This window comes from Pseudomassariella vexata (assembly GCF_002105095.1).
Source record: "Pseudomassariella vexata strain CBS 129021 chromosome Unknown BCR38scaffold_8, whole genome shotgun sequence".
Classification (NCBI taxonomy): domain Eukaryota; kingdom Fungi; phylum Ascomycota; class Sordariomycetes; order Amphisphaeriales; family Pseudomassariaceae; genus Pseudomassariella; species Pseudomassariella vexata.
In genome coordinates, this window is record NW_024467963.1 from 325326 (window position 1) to 347953 (window position 22628).

General features: G+C 51.0%; 7 protein-coding genes and 1 non-coding gene across 8 annotated transcripts; 3 read left to right on the forward strand and 5 right to left on the reverse strand.

Moving 5' to 3' along the window:
- The first annotated feature begins 1685 nt into the window (after positions 1-1685).
- BCR38DRAFT_435590 (glycoside hydrolase) lies at positions 1686-3378 on the forward strand. Its single transcript, XM_040860387.1, has 3 exons — positions 1686-2425; positions 2598-2746; positions 2804-3378. Exons 1-3 carry the CDS (start codon positions 1847-1849, stop codon positions 3240-3242), a joined length of 1167 nt encoding a protein of 388 aa, XP_040714639.1. The 5' UTR covers positions 1686-1846; the 3' UTR covers positions 3243-3378.
- A 1801-nt stretch (positions 3379-5179) lies between these two features.
- BCR38DRAFT_485757 (extracellular mutant protein 11-domain-containing protein) lies at positions 5180-6787 on the forward strand (the record flags this gene model as incomplete). Its single annotated transcript, XM_040863933.1, has 1 exon — positions 5180-6787. One exon carries the CDS (start codon positions 5180-5182, stop codon positions 6785-6787), a length of 1608 nt encoding a protein of 535 aa, XP_040714640.1.
- A 252-nt stretch (positions 6788-7039) lies between these two features.
- Positions 7040-8013, reverse strand: BCR38DRAFT_345051 (D-glycerate 3-kinase; the record flags this gene model as incomplete). Its single annotated transcript, XM_040856153.1, has 2 exons — positions 7040-7626; positions 7710-8013. 2 exons carry the CDS (start codon positions 8011-8013, stop codon positions 7040-7042), a joined length of 891 nt encoding a protein of 296 aa, XP_040714641.1.
- A 433-nt stretch (positions 8014-8446) lies between these two features.
- BCR38DRAFT_435596 (uncharacterized protein) lies at positions 8447-11804 on the forward strand. The gene is made up of 4 exons (XM_040860388.1): positions 8447-8852; positions 8926-10149; positions 10205-10633; positions 10740-11804. Exons 1-4 carry the CDS (start codon positions 8691-8693, stop codon positions 11652-11654), a joined length of 2730 nt encoding a protein of 909 aa, XP_040714642.1. The 5' UTR covers positions 8447-8690; the 3' UTR covers positions 11655-11804.
- On the reverse strand, positions 11805-14395 carry BCR38DRAFT_435597 (uncharacterized protein). Its single transcript, XM_040860389.1, has one exon. The coding sequence runs from the start codon at positions 14096-14098 to the stop codon at positions 12098-12100; it is 2001 nt and encodes a 666-aa protein (XP_040714643.1). The 5' UTR covers positions 14099-14395; the 3' UTR covers positions 11805-12097.
- A 426-nt stretch (positions 14396-14821) lies between these two features.
- BCR38DRAFT_t206 lies at positions 14822-14926 on the reverse strand. The gene has a single exon. It is a non-coding gene; the product is annotated as a tRNA-Pro (tRNA).
- A 728-nt stretch (positions 14927-15654) lies between these two features.
- Positions 15655-18016, reverse strand: BCR38DRAFT_218747 (ferric reductase like transmembrane component). Its single transcript, XM_040854230.1, has 4 exons — positions 17511-18016; positions 17306-17458; positions 16369-17246; positions 15655-16316 (listed from the first exon to the last, which is right to left on the reverse strand). The coding sequence occupies exons 1-4, from the start codon at positions 17753-17755 to the stop codon at positions 15772-15774; spliced, it is 1821 nt and encodes a 606-aa protein (XP_040714644.1). The 5' UTR covers positions 17756-18016; the 3' UTR covers positions 15655-15771.
- Positions 18017-21544: 3528 nt separating this feature from the next.
- On the reverse strand, positions 21545-22580 carry BCR38DRAFT_524643 (uncharacterized protein; the record flags this gene model as incomplete). The annotated part of the gene is made up of 3 exons (XM_040865296.1): positions 22414-22580; positions 22033-22354; positions 21545-21979 (listed from the first exon to the last, which is right to left on the reverse strand). The coding sequence occupies exons 2-3, from the start codon at positions 22120-22122 to the stop codon at positions 21545-21547; spliced, it is 525 nt and encodes a 174-aa protein (XP_040714645.1). The 5' UTR covers positions 22123-22354; positions 22414-22580.
- Between the last annotated feature and the right edge of the window lie 48 nt (positions 22581-22628).

Genomic DNA, 22628 nt, shown 5'->3' on the forward strand with positions numbered 1-22628 from the left:
ACCTTAATGATAATATGAATGGAGTTGATTATCGTCGATAGATTAATTGACTAAATACCAGCACTATTGAAACCAGCTATGGTATTATTACCCTAATATTGATATAATGTCACAAGGGAGGATCAAGCCTCTGGGCCAATAGACCAAAAGATCTTGAATTTCGGTGGCTCACTGACATTTAGTCCGACTAACTGCTATATACAGTACTATGTGACTATGTAATCGCCAGTACTGTGACAAGATAAAGGTAAATTATTAGAAGCTAATAAAGCTAAATTCATAACAAGAGAGAAACCCCAACAGTTCTACGACTATCATAAATATAGTCTTTCCATTGACTCGTCCTAAGATATACAGGTCCTTAGTATATATAAGTAATACGCCATGTATACGTGTCTTACGTAAATACGCGGCAATAGGTAATAAAATATAACGTTTAAATTTGGAAGGTTATCAACTTACCATAATAATCATACTTGAGGAAAAAAATAGAAGTCTAGTACTTTCCTAATCTTATTAAAGATTAGAAGCATAACGTACTTTTAGTAGATTTAGTTAACGAAGGAAGTAATGATATGTCGAGAAGGAGCCTAGCTAACACATTCTTTATTCAGTGTCTAACTTACTAGAAATTTCTTTCAGCTTAGAATGTGGGATCGAGCGTCACAGCTATTCCCTAGGCCGAAGGCAGTACAATGAAGTGTAGCTATTGGGTCCGACCCTTCTGTCACGGGCCTAGGCCCGTGACACCTTCCTTCCTTGTACATAGACAGCAAGAGCGCTTCTAGCAAGCATAGCACAACGTGTGCGTAGAGCAGACACAGCAATCGATACGACATCCACACAGAGTCATCAACAGAGGAGTGAATCCCTCAGGAATAGTTAATAGGTTTAATAGCGTCCTTATGTATTATAGAGGCGGGTTTATAGGGTAGAAGGAGAACGCCGTATAATTTAGCCGTTTTCTGTAAATGATTACCTAATTTAATTACTTCCTTTGACTCCTAAAGATAGTCTTCTCTGTAGCGATATACTATACGAAAAGTCGAATACGAAGTGCTTAAAAAGTAACGAATTTAATTCGCTAGCGTAGCGTAGGGTACGATTTAAAGGTGTGATTATTTTGGTGGGGATTCGAAAGTGGGGCTGCCTCACTACCCCTGGTGTCTGACTTCGGCAGGAAACGTTACCTATTGAAAGGCGCCAGTGGATCATGTATTGGCCCGTTGGCTAGTTCACCACACTTGCTCTGCATGTTGTGCAATCTCCACCTGTTTATGCACTTAAATGATCACCTGGCCAAGCACTATCGCAGCATGACGCTCGTCCTGTCATATCGGCGCCTGAAACAGAAGGTCATGTTAGCAAGCTCGAATGGTATGCCGGATCAACTCCTTTTGCTGGCTACTGTCATGGCGAAAGAAAAAAAGGAGCGTGCGACCTCCCACTGTTGCACCAATCACTTCAGCGCACCGTCATGTCGCTCCCTTGTTCTGGAGCCTGCTGAGCTGGCCCTGGGTGCGCTGTCACCATGATTCTGGCGCTTCTCCAGGGAATCAGCTGCTAACTTAGCCCGTTATGGTAATGCTCTACTGCCTGAGAATCCCAAGTGCTGACAGGATTCATGGCGAAGTCCATTCTTATTAGAGGGGCTTAATATCAACAGGATCGTCATCCTTACCTCTATCTGATCAATATGCTTTCTGCCCCTGACGAGAATTTTGCTGTTCATAATGTGTTTGACTGCTTGATATAAAACACCCAAGACACCTAAGCTACTACGAAACAGTTTGCATTTTGTGCAGATATACTTTTTTTCTGTTTCATTACCTTGCACACTTCCGACATGGTGTCGAAGTCGTTCGTTGGTGGCCTGGCCGCGCGGGCTCTTTACTCAATATCGGGAAGACAGGCTGACCAAGAGACCTACACCGCGAATACTCTATCCGCTCTCACCACTCTCCAAGGCTGGTATAACGAATCCTCCGGATTATGGGACACTACAGGCTGGTGGAACAGCGCAAATTGTCTGACTGTCCTGGCTGATTTTGTTGCCATCCAGCCAGACGCTGCCACCGAAGTGAATATCCCAGTTATCATACAAAACACGTTCGAGCAAGCACAGAAGACAACAGTCACTGCTAGCAAGCAGTTTACAGCGGGGGGAATACCTATGTCGACCTACACGATTTCCAAGAGGTCAAATACCATCTCTGAACGTGGATTCGACAATTTCCTCAATGACTACTACGATGATGAAGGGTGGTGGGCTCTGGCACTCATTCACAGTGCTGATCTCGATGTTCAGGGTCTCGGGGATCAAGACTACTTGGGCGCTGCAAGTACTATTTTTGAGGATATGAAAGACGGAGCCTCGCCCTGTGGAGGCATCTACTGGAGTAAAGTGACAAACTACACCGCTTCGGTTAGTACATGCGTTCTTCCCATGTTCTACTCTATGCTTGCTATTCTACAGAGGCAATTTTGTGTTTGGTTATCTCACTTTGTATTGTGAGAGTGGGCGATCATCAACCTGCCCCTGAGTTACTTGAAAGGAACGTACTAATTACATCATTAATACTGACTCTTAACTTCAGATTGCGAATGAGCTTTACCTCAGTGTAGCTGCGTCTTTAGCTAACCGAATGGATAACAAGCAATACTATCTATACATTGCATTGGCTCAGTGGGACTGGTTTAAGAATAGCGGATTGATCAACTCTGACAATCTCATCAACGACGGCCTGTATGCTCTCGTGCTTACCAACCCCGTTTTAACTCTTTACGACTAACACCAGCCTAGTGATCCTGACACCTGCGAGAACAACGGCGGCAACACCTGGACTTACAACCAAGGCGTTATCCTGGGCGGACTAGTGGAACTGTACAAAGCAACCGGTGACTCGTCCCTGCTCGATACGGCCACATCTATTGCCTATGCCGCCATCGACGCCAAGTCCAAGAACGGCGTTCTCTACGAGGGCTGTGAACCTGACTGTGGTGCTGACGGTGCCCAGTTTAAGGGCATTTTCATGCGTAACCTGCATTATCTGCAGAAAGTCGCGCCCCAGGACAAATTTCAAACTTTCATATTAGACACTGCCGACTCGATATGGGCGAATGATCGGGACAGCTCGACGAGTGGACTTGGGGTGACCTGGTCGGGCCCCTATGAGACCGCGACTGCGGGGACGCAGAGTTCGGCGCTGGATGCACTAGTTGCTGCCATAGCGGTAGCTTGATCTGCTTTCTCCGGGATGTGTAAGTATATAAGAATAAGCATATGATGCCGCGGCAAGCTGTGAGCGAAGACTATTTGGAATTCAAGGAAATAGAGGCAGAGCACTTGTAGTTACTAAGTAGACCCGCAAGATGAACTGTTTTGAATGATGTGCATGTGTAAGCCCCCGGTGTAGTGGAGTGCCCGTCAATTTCCTGAGTCAGAAAAGACCAATTTATTTTATTCGCTGGTGCTGAAAGACGTGGACAACCAGCAGGACGAAATTTCGGTTTCATAGACAGGGTTCAGAAGTCCGAACTCCAGCTTCTAACGTCGAAAGAAGCTTTGCATACGTGGCATCGACGTTAAAGCCAACAACCTAATCTTCATCATTCGGACTAATCTCAACTTTTTAAGATTTCTAGCGGAATAAGCACCTATACTAGGCTACGCACTTACTCATGTTCATCTCGAGGTTCCGACGAATTAGAACCGACTTAACTCTATGGATGCTTTTGGTCGATGTGTATCCTGGTCAGACTTTGGGATGTTGACTGTACTCGGATCTACCAGCTCTCAATTATATTGACCGCGAGTTCTATGCGTGAGGCATTAGGGTGAAATAATCCTGGGCCCCCAATTGAACAATCTTTCCCACTGAATGAGATGCACTCTCAAGTTGTTGAGCGCATACTCCACTGCTCATACACTTCTGCTAAGCAATCTCATCCGGCGAGGTTTTGCTCCTGTAAACACTGCCGAGCGTACAAGAAAAGAGTTGCATGGATTTAATTTAGAGAGGAAAGAGGGAATACACGAGTAATTTTTTTGTTTCAAGGTCCGGGACCCCAAGGAGTACAGTGGCAACAAGTGGAAGAATATCCTCGCATACACACTTACTACAAGGAATTTCGAGCGATCCGATGTCAGGCTTCGATCTCGCCTCATACTTCTCAGGGCTTCCCATCCTATCGACGAGCATACCTCGAGTTTACTGAAAACATAACGAGGATATCAACTTACACAATGAGCAGATGCGTTGGGCAGCCATGAGCAGAGTTCATTGTGAACTTGTTGAAGGTTGCTTCGGTGGAGGACCCAATAAGATACTTCTGGCATATTTATTGCTTGCAAGTACCCAGGTGATTTGTTCCCTGCAGACTTTCAAACGCCGTGGCCGGTACTAGTTTAGACAGGCTCAAGAACAGAATACGCCGGAACATTCTTCCTCGATAGGACCGTGGATGTCTAGACCATTGCATCGCAACCCACACGTGCTAGTCGAGTTTACAGCTTCAGGGCCAACGGTTGCTAGACGCGGGCCTATGGGGTTGAATATGAGAAATTGGCGTTCAACTTCCAATCATCGCTGCACTCCCGCGGAATCAATTGGTATGTGATATGCACCTAAGGAGGCCAGCTCATCCAGCATGCATCTCGAGTGCGAATTCGAGGCGACCTCTGAAAGATTGCGATCGAATTGGAGATGAAGGAATCGACAGTTGCCAGTGGTCGGCAGTGAAGAAGGTCCAGCCCGACCCCTGCAAGGTCAGGTGGAGGCACATGACCCCGCGCAGAAATCGCGAGGCTTCAACGTTCCTTTTCGTCAATGGACTTCCCACCATTCGTTCAACCCAACACTCACTCATTGGACCGTCACGATTTGCGCCCATCCAGACGTTGTCAGATCTGTTCGAAGGACCGTTGCAACCCAACCTCATCATCGAATTGGGCAGGATGGCGGCATAATACAATAACCTGGCTTTGCCTTTGATCCACCCGTTTCGAGGGGCATTCGCGGTCAAACACGTTGTATCTCAGCCAGAACCGCGTCCAGGCATCAAGTCCCAAAACACCCAGTCATCAATCACATGTCCTCTGCGCATAACTTCCCAACGTCAACAAGAAAACGTCACCCAAATGCCGCACAGTCAGTTCTTGAAGCAGTCAAGAAACAAGATGCATGCATGGGTCACTAGCAACGGGGGCCATAGCAGCCAACCCATCGCTCATGCTCCTGCTGCTTACGGTGGTGCTGTAACCAGTCCTACAAGGGAACAAGGCCGCCAGAGCCAATCCCCTCCGTCTCAACGGTCATCCCCCCACCAACCCAAGTATCAGTCGCGTGCACCTATCGTCAATTCAAACAACACACGACACATTGCCGCAGCAGCAGCTCGACTCCCTACTCGTTCTGGAGCTGGCCGTCTGGGACATCTGCGAGAGGCCTCTCTTAACATGGAAAGAAGCAGAACCAACTCTGCGGACCCCAATCCAGTGCATGTGTCCCATAAGCAACGACCATTTTGGGAAGAGTCAACTGTGGATGGCTCTCTGTTTAGCGATACAGCCAGCAACATTGAAAGCAGAGCAGGCGCTCAGTTGGGCTTGCCAACGTTTCAAGACAAGGACCCCAAACCACGAGATAAGCCACGTCATCGCTCTACGAGAAGAGCTGCGGACGAGCTGGAGCAGGCGATGCCTTTCACTATTGGCGACAACGGCATGATCGATGTGGTGAAAACCCCGCTCCATAGGAGCTCTTCCACGCCCGAACCCAGACTCCGAGGTAGCTCCAAGGGAGCGTCCCAAGGCCTTGAGTTGTACGTGGAAGATACTCCGTCTCAGGCCGGTCTTGAAAAGTCGCCGCCGAGAACCCTCAACCATCATCGCGCGCAGATGCCTCTTCGGACTACTCAACGAACATCTTTTCCAGACCGGACCTCGTATCCGACTGCACAGAACGAAATGTCTTCTCCTCCAGATCATGCCTATCAGACCCCCGGAGCCGGGCTGACAGAGATACTATCGGACGACGTTGAACACTTGCGAGCCACCGATCACGACCCTCATCGATCAACAATGTTTGAGAATATCGATACTCCCATCGCCAGCCATCCAGAATCCGAAGCTGCGGAATCTGAGGCTGAAAACGATGAAGATCCGCAGCTCACACCGAAGCAAGCTACCAGGAAACCGCAGGAGGTTAATCGCTTACTTTTCGGTAGAGGCGGCAAGGGTGTTCACAGTCTTCATGAAAGTGCGATGCCCCGTTCAAAGCCCGAAAACCGTCATTCCGTGCCTAAGAAGCGACAACTGGAGCCGGATCCAATGGTTGAGCAAAACGCCGCGAACATGGACGCAAAGTTGGATTACAACGATGGCGAGCTGGCTGCGATGAGATACGAGGATCTAAAACAGCAGGAGTTCGACTACGACCCTGCCCAGGTGGAAGCTCAATCGGTCGATCTACCACCTCAAGGCACTCTGCCGGAGAAGCTAAGGTATTTCCAAGACAAGGGTCAAGAAACACAAGCTGTCTTCTTCAGCAAGATGTCCCTCAAAGACTGGGATGAGTCGGGTGATTGGTTTCTGGAAAGATTTGGCGACATTGTGAACCGTCTCAAAGAGGCGCGTCTTGCCAAGCGACAAACGGTGGAGGCGTTCGAAGACGAGATCGCCGAACGGGAGTCAGCTGTGCGGAATAAGGTCCACGTCATTGGTCGGACTCTTACGGATTTGAAGAGCGAGGGCGAGGGTCTTATGAGAGGAAAAGATATAGATTGAAAGGACTACGACGGAAATCGCTCAACTTCTCGTTCCTCACACCATTTCTCTCCATCATCATCCGTACGAATCTTACACAGACATCGCGTCCGGGGGCGGATATACTGGTTCTGGGTGTTTTTGGTTCAGGTAGCTGTCCGCAATCTGACACCCGGCTGGAGTTAGGATGGCCCTGTAGCACCAAGTTTTATCATTGTTGGGGTATAGGACGGTCTATGGGGTTTAGCTGGTAAGACACCCAATTGCTCCCCCTTATATGACGATTTTCTGCTTCACTTTCCTATCTTTTCCCACTACCAGTCTCAGTTGGCGGCCCAACCTTCCTTCAAACAAGCCTTCCCTCAGCTGATCAGAGAATAGCTCGTATGCGGGGTAATACGCGTCAACGAATTTGACTACCTGCGCATCCGTCATGCCCGCTCCCTTTTCTTGCCTCAGTTTGACCTCTTGCTCTAGTCGCCAGTCATACACATACAAGGTGTCTTCGGCATCGATGTGAACGAATAGGTCGAAAAGCCGGTTAATGGCATCGTATCCACGAAGACGTTCATTGACAAACTGGAGATGCGCAAGCTCGTGACGTTGCAGGGTTCGACTAGGCGCTGTCCATTTGCTGGCAACTTCAGCAGGACCCAAGGGCTTGAAACCAACGCACCAGCCTTCAAAGATGACGACTTGAATGCTTGGTTGACCAGGTTCATTGACAGATTGCCATTGCGACTCAGGAACTCTATCGCCTTGACCAGAAAAGGCCGACTTGTCATAAGATGGGATCTTGGTGGGCTTCCCCTCACATATGGCATTGAAGAACTGCTGTGCCAGTTCCATATCATGCGTGCCTGGGGCATGACTGTTAGTACTTCATCCTCGCTGAATAGAAGTGAAAGCCGGCACGGCTGGCCACAAATTTCGAAATGATTACCAGGCTCGCCTCTACAAGAAACCAGCACATTGTCCGGTTGAGACCTGGAGAGTGCAATCTGATCATCGTGCTTGAGGTAGAAATCATCAATGCTGACGATAAGCGCCTCAAGTCTCTGCTTTTCTCGTAAAGTCGATGCGAGGTTCTTCACGAGAGTTGTCTTGCCCACGCCTTGCACTCCATTCAGGCCAATGATGAGGGGCTTGGTGGGGTTGCGCGCCTTGTATGCCTGCAGCCGCTCGAGAATGAAGGGGATGCATATTGGCGATTTGTCATCGACAGATTGCTCAGTTAAGGATGCCATTTGGGGCGCGTGGGGTATGCGAAGTGGTTGTACCTTCGGGTTGGTTCTAGATCAGTAAATTCGAAGTTACGTAGCCGGACCTCATGTTAGTAATAATGTGGGGTGATTGCGGGTTGCTGTCGCCCCGGAACTTCATTACCATCGCCCCGGCAGGTGCAGTGTGGGTAAAACAATAGCTCCTGGCATGAATACTCCACATGAAGTTTGGAACGCTGCTTCTTGCAACTCTACTGCTTCAACATGCGCAATAACTTCTGATTCAAACTTGCCCGAAGGCTACAGAGAAGCCATGTGACACGGTAGCATAACTTTGCTTAGGTGAACATCTATCTCACTTTGGCGGCAGCGCATGACCTCATGTTCATTCTGGCATGTGAAGTCCGCCCAGGCTTGATGCGGTTTAGTGGATCCCTCGGCATTGGGCGGTAACGCTGGCCGGCCACCTGCCACCCTGTGCCTCGGTCCCCGAGGTCCCAAATGGCGGCAAGTAGCTCTGGGGATGGAATGTACCGCGACCGTCGTTTTATCTACTAGAAGTCATTCTCCTCCGCAATCAGCTTGATCTCAGATCTGTTGTTCTGACCTTTATTCCCATTGCATACGCATCGTAGCTCATCCATCGCAACAGCCACTCTCTCTATTTTTCCCCATATTTGAACTCAGAGCTTCTACACACGATGGCGGCGGATCAACTGCGCTATGACGGTCAGGTTATCGTCGTCACCGGCGCCGGCGGTGGTCTCGGGAAGGCGTATGCTACCTTCTTCGGATCGAGAGGTGCGAAGGTCGTTGTCAACGACCTCGGCAGTTCTTTCAAGGGCGAGGGCAACTCGACAAAGGTAAGTTCAGAGCTTACATGCTTGCACCTCGGTATTCTGCCGGCCAACTTTACTTACATGCCTGTTCCCATAGGCTGCCGATGTTGTCGTCGACGAAATTAAGAAGGCCGGCGGTCAAGCGGTTGCCAACTACGACAGCGTCGAGAATGGAGAGAAGATCATCGAGACGGCCATTAAGAACTTTGGCCGCATCGATGTTTTGATCAACAACGCCGGCATCCTCCGCGATGTTAGCTTCAAGAACATGAAGGATGACGATTGGGATTTGATCACCAAGGTCCACATCAAGGGAGCATACAAGTGTGCGCGTGCCGCATGGCCATACTTCCGCAAGCAAAAGTACGGGCGTGTCATCAACACGGCGTCCGCAGCCGGTCTGTTTGGCAGCTTCGGTCAGGCCAACTACTCGGCGGCGAAGCTCGCCCAGGTTGGCTTCACTGAGACCTTAGCCAAGGAGGGTGCGAAGTACAACATCATCTCCAATGTCATTGCACCCATTGCCGCGAGTCGCATGACCGAGACGGTGATGCCCCCTGAGATGCTCGCTAACCTGCGGCCTGAATGGGTTGTTCCGCTTGTCGCTGTTCTGGTGCACAAGAATAACACGGACGAGAACGGCAGCATCCTTGAGGTTGGTGGCGGCCACATTGCCAAACTCAGATGGCAACGATCGAGCGGGCTTCTGCTCAAAGCTGACGACAGCTACACCCCCGGCGCTATTCTGAAGAAATGGGACAAGGTTGTCGACTTCTCGGAACCCCAATACCCCAGTGGCCCCAACGACTTCATGACACTCCTCGAGGAGTCAATGAAGATGGGTTCTAGCGACAAAGGCGAGACTTTGGACTTTAAGGGTAAAGTTGCCGTGGTCACAGGTGGTGGTGCCGGCATTGGCCGAGCTTACTGTTTAGCCTTTGCGAAGCACGGAGCGTCCATTGTTGTCAATGACTTGATGAACCCCGATACTGTTGTGGAAGAGATCAAGAAAATGGGTGGCAAGGCCGTTGGTGTCAAGGCATCTGCGGAAGACGGCGATTTCGTCATCAAGGGTGCCATGGATGCCTTTGGCCGCATTGATATCCTCATCAACAACGCGGGTATACTGCGGGACAAAGCCTTCACCAATATGGACGACAACCTGTGGGATCCTGTGATGAACGTCCACTTGCGGGGTACCTACAAGATGACCAAGGCAGCATGGCCGATTATGCTGAAACAGAAGTATGGTCGTATTGTGAATACTACCTCGACCAGCGGCATCTACGGTAACTTTGGGCAAGCAAACTATGCTGCTGCGGCAAGTCACATCTGACGCACCGAAATTAGGCGTCGTATGCTAATTCATGCTCTAGAAATGTGGTATCCTCGGGTTTTCGCGAGCGATCGCTCTTGAGGGTGCCAAATACAATATCTACACTAACACTATTGCACCCAACGCCGGCACGGCTATGACGGCCACCATTCTGCCCGAGGAGCTGGTTCAGGCCTTCAAGCCCGACTACATAGCGCCTCTCGTGCTGGCCCTATGCAGTGACAAGGTGCCGAAGAAGCCAACAGGCGGTTTGTATGAGGTCGGCAGTGGCTGGTGTGGCCAGACGAGGTGGCAACGAACGGGTGGTGCTGCCTTCCCTGTGGATGTTCCTCTCACTCCAGAGGCCGTTGTCAAGCAATGGGAGAACGTGGTCAAGTTCGAAGATGGTCGCGCAGACAACCCAGAATCGACGCAAGAGGCGGTGCAGAAGGTCATGGCGAATATGGAGAACAAGAGCGGAGCGTCTAAGGTATGAGTTGCCTCCAACCACACTTCTTCAACGTGTCCTCCAATTTTGTATATATCTGTGCCACGAGTAGTCTAATTTAGAACAATGTTAACTTGTGCTTTGCCAGTCGAGTTCCGCGCCGTCAAGTCAAAGCAACCAGTATCTCGAAGCCATAGCTAAAGCCCAAGCCGCGGAGTCACCCGAGACCATCTTCAGCTACACGGACCGCGACAGCATACTCTACAACCTCGGCGTCGGCGCCACACGCACCGAACTCCCCTACGTCTTCGAAGGTCACGAGGACTTCCAGGTCCTCCCCACCTTCGGCGTTATTCCGGCCTTCGACGTCAATGCGCCGTACTCCATGGACGAGGTGGTGCCCAATTTCAACCCCATGATGCTCCTACACGGCGAGCAGTACCTCGAGATCAAGAAGTGGCCCATCCCGACGGCCGCCAAGACCAAGAACTACGCTAAGCTGCTTGAGGTCGTCGATAAGGGCTCCGCTGCCGTCTTGAAGGGAGGCGTAACCACCCTCCACGCCGAGACGGGCGAGCCGCTTTTCTACAATGAGAGCACCGTTTTCCTTCGCGGGTGCGGCGGTTTCGGTGGGCAGCGTAAACCCCAGGATCGCGGCGCCGCGACGGCGGCCAATGCCCCGCCCAAGCGACTGCCGGATGTGGTTGTGGAGAGCACCACCACCGAAGAGCAGGCGTGCGTGTACCGTCTAAGCGGCGACTACAACCCCTTGCACGTAGACCCGAATTTCGCCAAGATGGGCGGGTTCAAGAGGCCCATTTTGCATGGACTGTGCTTCATGGGCATTGCTGGCAAGGCTGTCTTCGAAAGGTTCGGGCCGTACAAGAATATCAAGGTACGGTTTGCGGGGACGGTGATGCCCGGGGAGACGCTGGTCACGGAGATGTGGAAGGAGGGCGGCAAGGTCATATTCCAGTCGAAGGTAAAGGAGACGGGGAAGTTCGCTATCACGGGGGCGGCTGCGGAGTTGGTCGATGCGGCGGGGAAGAAGGCGAAAATTTAAGGAATGGATGGCATGGCATGCCGCATAGCATGGGATGTGTACGAAATGAAGAGGTGGAACATGTAGCCTCGGTACGATGTCTCTGGTTGCCCGGTCTTGCTAATACTTTGACTTTGGAATAAATAGGGCTTGTACTTTGCAATGGGAAAAAGTTGTTAATGTTGTATTATTGCTGGCTTTATAGCCCACGATGGCTTGCTTGCCTGTTTGATGTACATGACATGAGGGTATACCATCATCGCCCCTGCTTATCCTTTCCCTATCCGTTATTGAGCGTATGCACCAGTCCACCCAATTATGTAATGTCCGTTTCCCATGCGTCTATCCGGTCCATATGTACCTTTTGTTCTCCTATCCTCATGAATCCCTCTCCTCAAACAATGCATTCTAGCCTATGCCAGCCGTTGTCGAGATCGCGCCAACCCCCAGCCAAGGGGCTCACCCTAAGAGATTACCACGAACAGCGACTCGACAATAAAATCGCACAGCTCCTCCATGCTAGGGAGCTTGCCACCCTTCAGCATCCGATTGACCACGTTATCATCCTTGTTACTAGCGACGCCTGTCTCCAAGTATGCCTTTTCCGCGTCCGACAGCTCTCGCTGCTCCGTAGCGCGCCACTTCCGCTCGGCCTCTTGCTTCGCCTCGCGCAAGATCGCCTCCGTGTTCTCTGTCTCCCACAGGTTGCACTTGCGGCATTCTTTACACTGCCGCCCGTCTCCTTCGGGTCGGAAGTGCTGGCAGAAGTGTTGGTACCCTTCCGTATGGGCGCCGATGTCTTTGCGGCACACATAGCACATTTTGTAGCCGCAGGGGCAGGTCAACTTGTTGCAGCCAGCCGTTTTGACGAAAGACGTGCTACACCGTGGACACACGCGCTTGATGGCCATGGACATAGCCTGCTCCACTTGGGTCCGTAGGGCGACGAGCGACGATTCATGGCAGATGTGGATGTCGACCCAAGCCTTGGAACACGACATGCAACTTGCCTCGAGGCAAGATGGGTTTTGGCAGCTGAATTTGAGTCCCATGCGCCGACGCTGGTACCGGCTGACGGCGGCGCGGAACTGCAGGGAAGCATAGTACCTAAACATGCGATTCCAGCACAGTACCAGACAGGAGAGAGCAAGCACGATGATGGGTAGGGATAGGGGCAGCAAACAGACGAAGATGACTGCGAAGAAGAGTTTGGGTATGTTGCTTGCCCGCAGCCTCAGCTTCGTCTTGTGCGTCGGCACGTAAAGGTCATCGACTTCGGCATAATTGCAGAACGGGCACCGAACGAGAGGCAGGCCGCTTGATATGAGACCGTGTTCCGCTAGTCGCTGGTCCAGCTTATGGAGGATTTCGGTGCCTTTCGTCTCCTCCATCAGGGCGCGGTGGATGTGCTCGGACGAAACGCAACCTTGGCATTCTCTAGCTGCCACGGCAGGACAACGGAGTGTGCCCGAGTCCTTGTTGATGTTTCGTTGCCAGCCTTGTCCGAACACTGCCTCCTTGATGGAATGTTGCACGCAACGGAAGCAGACCATGTGGCCCTCGGTGTTGCACGTGGTAAACTCCTCGAACGTCGCATCGGTGAAGCAACAAGCGCATTCGTACGTAGCCTCGCAGGCTTGCGCCTCTTCGGTGTGGAGAGTCAGGGCCAATGTGCGATCACCGGCTTCTCTCGAAGCAGTCTCGCGCTTTTTCAACGGCACGATCAGCTCTTCGAACAGCTCCCTGTCTAGCTCTGCATTCCCGGTGGATTTCAACGCCGGGACGATGGAGCCATGGCCTGACGATCTCCAAATCACCAATGGATGGGGTTCAACCTCGCCCGACGTGACAGGTTTGCGACGATTGAAGAAGGACGAGATGGCAAACTTCCATGACTTGGACGAGAGCTCGACCAGCGTTGGCCGCGCATCCAAGTACGAGTAATTGGACTCAGACAACACGGCATCGATCGAAGACCTCGACAGCCCCTTGAACTCGTGCAGCGCAAGGCGTCTGACTGCTCGTCTGTAGTCGTTGCCCCTGAACGCCTCCGTCGTGGGAACCACGGGCCCCCCCTCCGTTGCTCCATGAGCCTTTTGTGCATCCCGAGCTTTTCTGCGCCCCTTCACCCACGCAGCCGGGTTCTTGAGCATGGCGTCGGCCACCACAGCTAGTCGCGATTCCTCGGAGAAGCTCGCGAGCATCTCCCGGAAGACCTCAACCTGCACATCAGGGAACAGCGTCACCAGGGTCTCGAGGCTGTTGTTCAGGCCGAGCACTTCCGGGGGCAGCGGTGGCAAAGGGCGCAGTTGGGATTCGTCGGTGACATATTCCGAGTGCGAGGTAGACGGATCGGGACTTCGCGATCGTGTGGGCGATACGTCAGGCGTTCCTTTCGACGATCGGTTGGACTTTGAGCTACTCCGACCGTTTGCGGAGCCTAGCAGATTGGTTAGGTTGAACATCTTGGAGTTGTCCCATCAAGGAGAAGGGACATGGTGCGTTGTTGAGGGTGGTTGACGTCTACGTCGTATACGTCGCCGTCGTGGTCGAGTAATGCTAGGCTCGGTTGCAGCTATTGGCGTGGCCGAAAGCGCATGTTTGTTGCCATATGCTACATGTAGAGGTCAGGTGTTTCTGCAATTGCGTGGTTTTCTGCTTCCAAAAGCTTTAGGCAAGCTTCAAGTGGCTCTTGGTACGAGGTTATTCAAAGTCTTAGTAGCCAAGCAACCAAGAAAAGATCAAAGTTTGTGGCATTCGGGCTTGACACGGTCACAAGGGGAGTCGCGTAGCGTCGGATTCGGTGTGGGGTCTATCTTGTGTCCCACCTTCATTGAACAAATAGTGGTGGTCCGTGCGCATCCCCCTTGTTCCCAAACTGGGTCTTGCCGGCACAACCTCTGAGAGAATAAACCAGTCTTTTGCGCTTCAGATCAATGCCCAAAGCACATGTCTCTGTCATAGGAACGTCGAAATCTGTTTATCGCGCCAGTATGGTTTTGAGTGTTCCTTGGATTAGATTACCTGCGAGAGTACTTGTGTCCCCTGGCGACTAGTCGATATAGCTAGTATAAGTCTTCCCCCAAAGACGATATAGAAATACGAAATACATCTCATCGAGAAATACCAACCATGTTGGAACAACACCAAGAGTAAAAATGCAAAAACTGTAGAAACAGTGAAACTCAGGGCCTATCCGGGGATCGAACCCGGGACCTCGCACATGCATATTCACATGCAGGTGAATGGATTGATTATCCGAAGCGCGAATCATACCTCTAGACCAACAGGCCACAATCACTTGACGTATTAGTCATCTGAGTAAGGATGACGGCTTGTAGGACTGTTGGTGTTCTTGTAGGGCAGTGTCCACTTCAGCTCCCAATCTACCACTCTTGTACGAAGTAAGTAACACCACATAATAGAACGGCACGGTCATATCGCCCTCATCGACTGGGATATTTCCAATCGTACTTTGGATAATGACTGTTTATCCACAATCTTTCCGGCAATCGCATCTGCGACAATGGAATGGGTCTCTAATGCGAGGCGAGGTCAAGGCGGTTCAAGACTTCTCTTGCCGTGGAGAGAAAACCGGCGCCTCTACCCTCGTCTCTACCACAAGAGAGATACGTCGACTGACGAAATGATATGTCACATGGAATCAGATGACCAAGAATAATGATCAAAATTGCCGAGCATCTTCAATATGATGCTTACATTAGGTCTGGATTGGGTACGAGCGAACATAGTCAGGAATGCTCGGCAGGACTGACGTCTATTACATCCACTTTGCCGTAAAACCGGCAAATCTCGAGCCCCAGTACCGGTTATAGTCATTGGCACCCATTAACAGTCCTTCTCTGGTGCGTCTTGGGGCAACCAGTACGGCAAGCTGTACATCTAGCGCTACATACTGGCCCTCGAGGGCTGGCAACGGGATGGATCGCAGTACAGCACCGTAGTCTTGGGGAGTAACGCGCAGTAGTAGCCGTTCATGTTGGTTCCCTGTTAAGAAAAGAACACCTGATTATTCTAACAAGACGGATGGATGTCTCTCGTTGCCTTGATTGCCCGCGCTCGCTCTGTGGTTGTCTTCTTTTACAACATATATACATCGCCTTCACCAAAACCATCCTCACCAACCAAACTGCTCAATATGAAGTTCCACTGACGGTCCATCTCTTGTGATGCAGCTTGCTGCAGTATTTCTCACCATGGTCATCAGCTCGTCTGGCCCACACGCCGCGATGAGTACTCTTTTATCCTTGTCAACCGAAGCGACAGCCTCCTTGATCAGTGCCGCAACATCTGGACGTCCTTGCTCAATCGGCAGGTCGACAGCCCCCGTGACCGCCGTACGTCGATCCATGTGCAGCACAATGGCTCTCACATCGTCCTGCTTCTCCGGACCCTCTGGCGGGGCAAGGATAGGGGCCGGCTTTTGCGTCGGCATCATTTCCTTGTCCGAAACGGGCGTGATGGGGGTGATGGGCGAGGACATATCCCCAGAACTATCCGAGTTCACAGTGCCGGCCCGCTTCAGGGGACGCAGACCGGAAAGACCTAGCATGTCTTGACTTGGAGAACAGACTCTGGTCGTGTGAAGCTTGAGCGCTATGTTCCGAGCATGCGTGTGGGTACGAATGGCATTCAGGTGGTCTTTGAACCAGGACAGATGATCTGGTCTATTGTTAGCGGGAGCAAAGTTACTGCCAACGTTCAGTAGACGCACCGCGTGTCTTGACAGCCCAAATGAATTCGAGCTGTGTGGTGGATTTTTCCGTCATCCTCTGGAGCACATTGGAGGCTATTCCAAAGGTGAAGCTCGCGCCTGAGCCGCCAGCCACCAAAACCACCTTGTCGTAAAGCAAAGGGTCGGAAAACTTGCCGTAAGGTCCTTCCAGAGAGACCTTCAGGCGAGCTCCTGGGTGAGTTGCGGCGTACTTGCGAAGGTCTTTGGTAAAGCCACTGTACGAGTTGACGACCAGCTCAGTGGGGGAGATGGCGACAATGGTGAAAGGGTGGGACTCGAAGAGGCGGATTTTGGGCAGCCAAACGAAACAATGAGTGCCAGGCACAGCACCAAAAAGTGGCTTCTGGAGGAGAAGTTGCGTCCCTCCGTTGGGGAGCGGAGAAATGGTCGCCTCGTTATTGACACCGTTGTAGAACAAACGGCATATTCGGATGAGGCGATCTGCTACCCATAGCCCCGCTGTCATGCAGGCCGCAATAGCCACTTTGTCTTCGTCGAAGCTGGGTTGGTGTAGGATCAAGGTGACTATGATGGCGATGAAGAGAATAACATGAATGATGTAGAACAATTCGTACTGCAGTCTTCGCAAGACAAGGGCCTCCACGACCGAGGTAAACATGAGGAATCCTAGGACGATGCCGGCTGTGACGATATTCTCGTGGAGAAGCCCCCAGTTTCCCTTTTCTATGAAGTAGCTGGTGAAGATTGCGGCGTGCAGAACCATGTACACTGCAGTAGCATAGCCAGAAATTTGATGCAGGACGTTGAGCCGCTCATATGAGTACGATGTCAAAATGGCCAGGGGTGTGTTCTTCAGCGACAGAAAGACGACCAGGGCGAGATTGGCTGTTGCCATCCTGTTTGAGAGGTCAGAATTTCGATCCATTATATTACGAACGATACTTTAGGATCATACCATCCAAGCCTTGCAGCCAGGTTGCTTGTCTTGTACCACTCTAGCCTGGTGAAGGAGAGCGCAATATTGATGCCAACATAGACTGTGACCAGCGTCGCATGTCCAGCGGATGCGAAGCCAGGTATCTTGCGTATGAAAACACGACGAACCAACCTTCGCACGTGTGTCAATTAGGTTCAGAGATTGAGGTAGTCTTCATACTCACCTTGATGCGGCAACAAATGGTGACAATACTGTTGATTTTGTCGACACTCGGTATCTTGTGGCCAGTGACCTCGTCCAGTGGACTATGACGAACAGTAAGATGATCCCACAGAGGGCCGCGGCGTAGTACTTCATGGTTGATTCGCTGATACGCTGCCTTTGCGTATTCGAGGCTGCGTTATGACCATCTGGCTTGCTCGTAGGCCCTGATGAGGAGGCCGAATGCGTTGACGAGTGATGGTCCATGTTGGTCTTCTTGCGTGCTCACCGTTTTGCTTAATGAGGACAAATTGTGCCAGAACCGTACTGCTTGCCTAGGTCGGATGGCAACAGCAAGATATCCATATAGATCGTAGCTCGGTCCTGAGAAGGCCAAGGGTGTGGTAGCAACTCTATCGCGATAGGATTCAATTTAAAGAAAGAGGAAAGTCTTACGACAGGTCGAGAGACATTGTGATCAAGAATGCCACCATTATATGCCAGCCAAGGGGAATTGAGAAACCCTGCCGTTAGTTCAACACGCGGGTGCCATTCCATCAGGCGCCAGACCCAAGTAGTCGCCCGGGATATGGACCACAATGGAGCTGAATACACCGCTGTACCTGCAAGCACTCGGAGGCAAGCAAGCGAGAATCATGCATGCCGGTGATGCTGGCTTTGGTAGAGAGGCTCACTGTTACGAGACTTAGATGAAGTGCCCTTACCCGATTTGATCTTCGACACGCCGCCGGCATTTCTGCTCACAACTTGAAATAACGCCAGACAAGCATGCAAGTGGCTATGCCTTTCCCGAAAACCACGGCGGCATATGCGAAACAGCTTGACCTGTCCACAAGATGTGGCACTGAAGTAAGCTGTCTCTTGCCGGGTTGGTATAGCTGGAAGATCCAGAGGCATCAGCACCGGTTTCGTCAATCCAACTCTAGTAGCAACACTCGAGAAAGTGGTGATAGAATTAAGCATGATATCGGTGCTTCCGACTTTAGCCAATCTTGGATACCGAAACCGATCCGACCATTAGCTGTTTCCATGATCCTGGCCAGCGAGCCAGGCATTTCTCTCAGACATCTTGGTCAGACTGACAAAGCAAGCCAGATTAGTATAGATAACGCAGGTCTTCGAACGGTTAAGTTTGCGGTTCTATAGTATCGAGGTGAGTGTTGTCAACCGCAAAAATGTTTGATCCGGGACTGTCACATCGACGGTCCGTCCAGTCAACGGTGGCTAAGATGGGAAAGATCTAATATGGATAAAAAGAAGAGAAATTACCCATTCAAGCCCCCGTCCCCCCGGCATGTCGCCTGACCATGGCATCTTCTCCCCAATACGGACAGCGACCGCCAGGTTTGCAAATGCAATGCGGGGATATCCCAGATTCATTCTGGCTGGTCACAATGGGGTGATTTAATTGTTTGCATCGAAGCGACTGCACTCCAGGTTTTCGGACAGCAGTTGGAATGCACGTGGAAGGACTTGTGTGAGTCTATGACAGACAGAAGGAAGCAGACGGGCCCCCAGCAGCAGCAGGGGTCCGCTTCTACATCTCGCAGAGCCAAGTTCCACCCACAACCCACGCCCTCTGCAAGCCCAAATCGGTCACTTCCAGCTATCAAATTCCACCACCGACAAAGATGGGATCAAAATGCCCACACGCGCATGTTTCCGTGTAGAAGCGCTATCAGGGAGCGTTCACAGATGTCAGAGCTGCTGCCTCGGAAGATACCAGACATCGGGTTGAGTCAGTGATAACCAACCGACGAAGATAAAACTCTACCACTCTCTTGTTTCGGGTGCAATTCCGATATCACGAGACAGGTCAAATCCAACCCAATTTCTTGCGGCAAGCTGCATCACAGCGACTTTGCGGCCCGGATTGAATTTCTATGTCTAGCGCCTGCTCTACCGGCCGGATGGATATTCACTTCGCAAGCACCCGTTGAAAACGTATCTTGCCACTGGGGAGACGTCCATCGATTTTATCCTCCACAAAAGACCTGGTGATCTGGTTGGTCCTGCTAATACCGGCACCTGGGTCGAATATGGGCAAGGCATATATCAACATAGTAATACGGGGATTGCTCGTCAGGCCTGGAGATCATGGACGGCAGTGCAAACGCATGCCAGATGCGCAAACGAGGTACTCATGTACTCTTGTTACCACAGGGTTCCAATATACTATCTTGTGCAGCTCATTACGCTACAGCCATGCCCACTTCCTCCCATCCCAACACCTGTTCGCTGACTGGTCTTGGCCACCTTGATTGGACATCCAGAGCCGGTAGAGGCAGCTGGTCCCTACCATGGATTTCGCTTTACTCCACCGCGAAGATTGGCTGAACGGCTTTATAGGACCCTCTCGGTCGAACCAAGCAACATCAAGATACACATGTGTCATTTTGCGGCATATCTAATGTGGGAGGATTTCGTGTGGCCACATAAGCCGAATCGTGCGAAACTCATCCACTCAGCCACTTCTGAATTGCGTGCTGGGACTCCTTGTACGTACAAACACATGATTGGTACTTTACACGGTGAACGACGTCGCCGCGGCTGAACCTCCTGCTATTGTCTCGGCGTCCGCCCCATCATGATACTGGCGCTATCTGTCATCATGCCTATCTGGCAGCACCGCTTAGCTTCGTACGTGGTTCGGATCGATCATGGGAAACACAGGATGTGACTAATATACTCCATATCATTGCCCAGCGGCATATGCGAAGGGTGGTCGCACCGGGAGCTGCCGGTTTTGTCTTCTAATATCCCGAGCTGACATGTGCAACAACGGTGGCGAAATATATTGACTGACATATTCAATGCATGTAAAGTTAGTGCTCACGCTGGACGTAATTACAAGTAATTAGTATGTAAGTCACCCGCGGCATTGGGCATAAATTCCTTACAGCAAAACCTTGAGATCGCTTATTTACCTTGCTACCCCGGACATCTCAGCTCACTTATCGCTGTGGAATAGATTACTCTAAACGACCTCGTTCGACATATGGGCCCCGCGTCTCATCAGATACACGATATGTGATACCACCTGACGATGGCAGTTCGTTTACTAACGGCATTCACGAATGCAGGGAGGCCTCCTTTGGAGCACCTGCTCATGCTCGAACAGGAACGAATTTCATCAACAACCGCGAAAAAGGCCGAAGCTACATTAGCTTTAAAGCACGAGTACAGGCAAGAGAAAGAAAACCCTAGGACCACTCCCCACCCCTAGACACGATTGACCAACCGAGTATCTAGCTTCCTCAAGCTGGTATTAGTCTCCAGCCAATGCCGGTTTCCCAGAAAACCTCACGACGAAGTTTCTGGCCATTCAGATGGGTGCTTTTCCGGCAATACGGACTCGACAGTTCGAAGTAAGCAAGTTCTGGTCTTAGCCAGATAACATAACAATTGCAATTACAACCAGTCCCCTCCATGCACAGTCATAATCACAGTAGAGGAATAGGACCAGTATCCTCCAAGAATTCTGCACTAGGAAACATACTGTGTATGAATATCAGTCTGCAAATATCAATACCTGAGCCTGAGACCCATCTATCCCTAGACCAACATTTCATCGGTGCTGAATCCGCACAGGCTGCTCATTCAGCATCCGAGTGGCCTCAGACTTACGGGCACTCCTTGCAGCGATACTGTGCCTAACCGACCTTATACGCTCCCCCACCAGGGATCCCCCAGGCCAGCCTGCAGTGCGGGTAGTTATCTGCCTCGTTGGCTCGGGCCCCATGATCTCCAGGCGTTAGATTTCCAGTGGCTCACCTAGATTGTTCCCTCACTCGTCGCGTCTTGGCGCGTTAGGAGCATTAACTTGATGACCGCGGAACGGTGTCACCGGCACTGGCGCTGGCGCTGATGCTAATTCTAGCTCGTCAAAGCGCTGCTGAGATTCTGGATCAAGCGTTGGTTGTGGTTCTTACGGGTTTCGAGATTGACCAGGCGATCACGATCTTGGTACTGTTCCACTTGCAGTCAGTATGTCTCTGCGGTCCCGCCTGTCCTCATACTTGGACTTCAGGATTCCTATCTCCTCTCTATGGGCTGGTATGTCGTCTTGCGCCCCCTCGCTTTCGTTCCCACCCGGCCTTGCGTGGCCTTCATCTTTCTTCTTGTCGGTGCCTCAAGAGCACCTACGTATACTGAGTCTTCAACCTCGGACTTCTTTTCTCGCTCCTGTCGAGGCTTAGCCTGAAGGACTCGAACGGTGGCTTCGAGGTTTCTGACGTCGGCAGATGACTGACGCGCATCGCTCTTGACCGAGTTCTCCCAAGCCCGTGACTGCTTCAGATCTTCCTCCAATTTCTCGACTCTGCTATGTATTTCTTGCTTGATGGCAAGCACATCTTCCAAGTTGCGCTCCGCTCGGTCTTTTACCCGCTTCAGCCTGCCGTTCTCGCCTTGGATTTGCTCAAGATTTTCCTGCAAGGCCGCAACCTCTGCCGAATCCGCCTTCTCGAGCTCATCTGCGAGTTCGCCGCGAAGTGATTCTGTACGCTCGGTACCACTTTTACTTTAATTCCAAGCCGTTCTTCCAGCTCTTCAATCCTCTGTTCCCGCATTTCAATCTGCTCATCTCGTTCCACATTCTGTGCCATGCGCATTTCCGCTGATACAGCGCCCGTACTTGTCAACGACGCGGTTGAAGTCCAAAATTTCAAGTAATTAGCACAATATAGGCGGTATTAATCAAATGAACAGCAAGGCGCATCGAAGATGGTCGCCTAGTTCCGATGCTCAATATTTCTGGGCTGTAGCGGACTTCCTTCCTGTCCGCCATGTGAATTTGAAGGCTCCGAGCCATCCGCTTGAATTGACAACGAACTCCCTCATGTTCTGTGCATTCTCGGTTAGCTCGCGACCGCCACAGTTGCTCTAAATATGTCCATAATTACCCAAGCACGCTCTTGGATGACAGATGAATTTCAGTTAATAAGATGTCTGATAACTAAGCGTTAAAAAGAGTTTGCTCGAACGTAGCGCCGCCGAGGAAGAGATAAGAAGTATTTACAATTCAGACTGCTTAAATATGACTATATGCTACTATTTAAAATAGTAATCGAAGTGATGTTTGATTCCTAGATTGAACGCGATTTAGTGTTGCTACGGC